The sequence below is a fragment of the Lactuca saligna genome, chromosome 8, assembly GCF_052625555.1.
Source record: "Lactuca saligna cultivar CGN05327 chromosome 8, ASM5262555v1, whole genome shotgun sequence".
Lineage (NCBI taxonomy): Eukaryota > Viridiplantae > Streptophyta > Magnoliopsida > Asterales > Asteraceae > Lactuca > Lactuca saligna.
In genome coordinates, this window is record NC_136424.1 from 78,391,384 (window position 1) to 78,396,030 (window position 4,647).

The following is a 4,647-nucleotide window of genomic DNA, read 5'->3' on the forward strand; positions in this document are numbered from 1 at the left end:
CATTTCACACGGGACAAGTGAAATGGCCTAAAAAGTGCACACAATGCATATTGACTAACATGTCAGGAGTTGACTTTGCTACACACAGGGTGTGCAAATTTAGTACAAATCCAAACGGGGAGTGTGGAATCAAAACGAGGCCAAATTTAGTATTCTACTTTTGAAGACTTTCCGATTATGGTAATCCACTTTCACTCCACACGGGGCATGTGGAATCAGTGTAACTCCACACGTCCTTGATCATCCACTTCAGGATTTTTAGGGCTATTTACATATCTATCTCATATCATGCGACTTGGAGGTGTTTTTTTTACCGATTTTGTGGTCAATCATTGGGAATTTATTTTGAAACATTTTTCTTTTAATTGTAAGTCAAATTAACATTATAATTTCCATTTCTAGACTTTGAATTTCATAATTTAGCCATGTCTGGCTAAATCCCTTCTATTTTGATTCTGTAGTACAATTGTGTTTATGCATTTAATCATACAACTTGATGTTTTGTTCATGATTCTATCTAGCAATTGTAGTTTTGTTTTAACCTAATGTTTGATTTAATCTTGGTTCATGTTGGCCACTCGAATTAAGTTTATTTCATTCCTGTTATTCAATTATCAAACCCGTAATCTTTTTATGAATTGAAATTAAATTACACCCATCAAATTGGTTCTATGATTGGATTAACTTTGATTTAAACTATAATTGTATGTTTTTATGCTTCTGAACTTATGAGAAATATCAAACATTGTTGGGAACATTTATATAAATCTTAATGCGGTGTTTCAATATAATTCTAAGAGTTTTGTTAGATTAGGTTAATAAAGCTAAATTTAGTTCAAAGAACTTATTTGATCAAACACTTTGGCGAATGAAAACTGCTAGAGGTTGTTAGTGTTTTTGAGTACCAACTTAGATAGATCATAACATAACTTCATTTCATGATTGAATTGCATAACACATAGTACACTATGAAACCAAAACTCTTTTATTATATTAAGTTTCAAACTTTTTATTGTATTTGTTTATTGATTATTTATGCAAATTCTAACAAATCCCCCAACTTGTGACTCGAATATCTTACTTAAATAAGTATAATCATTTGTTCCATGTCTTTATGGATTGACACTGCTTGCATTGTATTATTTTTTAGTGCAAAATAATAGTGTTTTTGGAGAATATTTTGTACCCCTTTATTTGTTGGGTTTAACACCCTAACAACCATCGCATCGAAAAAAAACACATTGCACCATTAAATATGTTTTGTACTGATGAAGGGATGAACCGATAAAAAATGATAGAATAATGATCCAACATCATATGCGACATATGTTGTCATATCGTAAGGCATTGTGTTGAAGGTGCATATGGATTTTTTTAATTTCATTTTTTTAATCTTAAAATTGTTCATTACAACTTAGGTTTACTGGGGTTACATCTAAAAAAATTTGTGTTCATCGAGATTAGTATCAAGATTTCATCGATGTGAACAACCATGAATGATATCATGGATGTTTTTCATTTTTGAGTTTGTCTGATTATGATTACGATTTTTGTGTTTCTCAAGATTATGGTTTTTTATTGGGTTTTATGACTTTTATCTAGTCCAACAACAATGAATATATCCTGAAAAATTAAATATTCTTAAAAACACAGGACAAACAAGAAAAAAGAGTCCTTATCTTTATTATAATTTTTTTTTCTTCGGTATACTTTATTTTCTTTTTATGAATATGGATTAATGTATAATTTATGGTTATGCGTTATTTTAATGTATTTGGATTGATTTATAATAACTTCTTTTTATGTGTACATTTAATTTTTAAACGTGCAAACGTCAAATTCTTAATTTGTGTATGTATGTGTAGAAAAAAATGAAAATTATAGAAATCGGTTGAATCGAAAACCAATCACAATATCGGTTCAACTAATATTCAGTTTTTAAAACATTGCTATTATGGTTGAATTATAAAAGTTAATAATTTATCAATGGGCCTAATGTCACGAATTCAAAAATATTAATCTATATTAATAAATCGACCTTTTAAGTCAAACGTTCACCCATTACACTTTATAAAACCTATTAAATGTTATTTGGTACACATTATTTTATTACCTAAAACAAATAAAAACACATTAAAAACAAAAGAAATAAATAAATATGTAGACACTTTTGTTGACTATTCTTTTAGCAACTTCTCTTCACACTTCACATGGTGTATAAAACCACCCTCAAACCATTTCTTCACCTCCAAACTCAAACATCCAATACCTCAAACCACCATTTATTTATTCATTCATTTATTCATTCATTCAACCTAGAAATGAAGGTGAAGAAAGGGTCAAAATCGTCTTGGATCTCAAATTGTTTCAAGATTCATGAAGAACCAGTTCGGATGATTAGAGAACCTGAGATAGAGAAGAAAATTGAACCGGAACCCATTAAGTCGCCTAATTCGACTAAGAGGATCTCGTATACAGATATAAACAGTTCGACGTTATCAGAGGAGCTATCGACTTCACTAGCTGGATCAAATCTCTACGTTTTTAACCTTGCAGAGCTTAAGGTCATTACGCAGTCATTTTCTTCATGCAATTTCTTGGGTGAAGGTGGGTTTGGACCGGTTCACAAAGGGTTCATAGATGACAAACTTAGACCCGGTCTGAAGGCTCAGCCGGTGGCTGTCAAGGTCTTGAACATAGACGGCGGACAAGGTCATAGAGAATGGCTGGTACGTATATATACCGTATACATACTCGTATTGGATACTGTATTTATTTATTAAAAATATTATATATTAAACATTATTTGCATCGACTTTACAGACAGAAGTTGTATTTCTTGGACAACTAAGACACCCACATCTCGTGAAATTGATTGGATACTGCTGTGAAGATGAACACCGAGTATTGGTGTATGAGTACATGGCACGTGGCAGCTTAGAAAATCAACTCTTTCGAAGTGAGTTTACAATATGAATACAAAGTTAATGAATTCATTCTATTAATTTTCAAGATATTTATTTCAAATCTGATTTAATTTACAGGATTTTCCGTCTCTCTTCCATGGTCAACTCGGATGAAGATTGCGCTACATGCCGCAAAGGGGCTTGCGTTTCTTCATGAAGCGAAAAACCCTGTTATATATCGTGATTTCAAAGCATCCAACATTTTGTTAGACTCTGTAAGTGCTTAATTTTGTATTATGATTAATCAGTCTTTTAATTATTCTATCTTTTGAATTTTTTTTTATGTTGATTATTTCTAGCACTGAAACTTATTTTGATTTTTTAAGGATTACACTGCTAAACTTTCGGACTTTGGACTCGCAAAAGATGGTCCTGAAGGAGACGACACACATGTTTCAACTCGAGTTATGGGCACACATGGCTACGCAGCTCCTGAATATCTCATGACAGGTAACAATTCACGTATACATGATGCAAAAGTAGTAATACTTTCTTTGAGCTTTTCACTCATGACATTTTACTAATTTCATGTTGTTTTGCACTTTATATAGGACACTTAACAGCAGCAAGCGATGTGTATAGTTTTGGAGTTGTACTTGTTGAGCTTCTAACTGGCCGAAAGTCAATGGACAAGAGCCGGTCAAACCGTGAACAGAATCTAGCCGAGTGGGCTAGGCCTCAACTCAAGGGTGGTGCTCGGAAACTCAACAGAATAATGGACCCAAGGCTCGAAGGTCAATACTCGGAAACAGGAGCAGAAAAGGCAGCAGAATTGGCTTACCAGTGTCTTAGCCATAGGCCAAAGGCAAGGCCAACCATGAGTATGATTGTTAATGTTCTTGAACCACTAGCGGAGTATAACGAAATGGCAGTTGGAACATTTGTGTACACAGCCCCAACTGAGAACAAGAAGTCACCGGTGGAGAGCCCGGAGAAGGAAGTGCAGCATAAAGATCGCAAAATGGACAGCAATAATGGACACCACCAGCACCACCACCACCGCCATCAACATGATCGAAGGCACCGGAGTAAATCTCCGGCTGTCCATTCCGAGACCCATTTACAGAGAGATCATATGATTTCAGCGGTGTAACAGAGAGTTAAACAACAATGGATAATGTTTGGAACATGCATAGGAACACAGGTGATGCATGAAAAGTTGTAAATGTACAGATTTCAAGCACACATCATTTTTTTTTTTTCTAGATCTCCGTCCTTATACAAATTTCACATTTATTTCTTGATCTCCGTGTTCATTTTTATTATAAGGATTTGAAAATACATTTTTTTTCGTATCAGTGTGTTCATTTATTTCTTGATCTCGATACATGTTTTCACTATGCAATTTGAATTTAAGGTTGATGTATTGCTTTAAGTGAAGGAATTAACCGTCTAAAATACGTGCTTTACTAACTCGTAGTTTTTTTTTTGTAGGTATTCACTAAAATGAAAAATATACGCTAATGATCATGAAGTTGCAAAAATTCTTTTTTTTTTTTTTTTTTTTGACTAAGGTTGTGTTTGATTTGCATCTGACCGAGTTAGGTCAGACATTTTTTGTTGACTTGGTCAGCTAAAAGTGTTTGATAAACCAATTTTGGATGTCTGACTCGGAAAGCAACTCTGACTCGGTAAGAAATCTTGAATGAGTTGACTGAGAAAGGGAAAAACTTCTACCAAT

General features: G+C 33.4%; 1 protein-coding gene across 1 annotated transcript; it reads left to right on the forward strand.

Moving 5' to 3' along the window:
* The first annotated feature begins 2,239 nt into the window (after window positions 1-2,239).
* LOC145008803 (EPD1-interacting receptor-like cytoplasmic serine/threonine-protein kinase 5A) lies at window positions 2,240-4,261 on the forward strand. The gene is made up of 5 exons (XM_078967413.1): window positions 2,240-2,729; window positions 2,824-2,959; window positions 3,045-3,181; window positions 3,293-3,416; window positions 3,518-4,261. The coding sequence occupies exons 1-5, from the start codon at window positions 2,322-2,324 to the stop codon at window positions 4,057-4,059; spliced, it is 1,347 nt and encodes a 448-aa protein (XP_078823539.1). The 5' UTR covers window positions 2,240-2,321; the 3' UTR covers window positions 4,060-4,261.
* Window positions 4,262-4,647: the final 386 nt, after the last annotated feature.

Excerpts from the sequence above, each read along its gene's own strand:
- LOC145008803 (XM_078967413.1), top strand. The coding sequence starts at position 2,322 with ATGAAGGTGAAGAAAGGGTCAAAATCGTCTTGGATCTCAAATTGTTTC. Across the intron at positions 2,730-2,823 it reads AAGGTCATAGAGAATGGCTG|ACAGAAGTTGTATTTCTTGG; the intron begins GTACGTATATAT and ends TCGACTTTACAG. Across the intron at positions 3,182-3,292 it reads CCAACATTTTGTTAGACTCT|GATTACACTGCTAAACTTTC; the intron begins GTAAGTGCTTAA and ends TGATTTTTTAAG.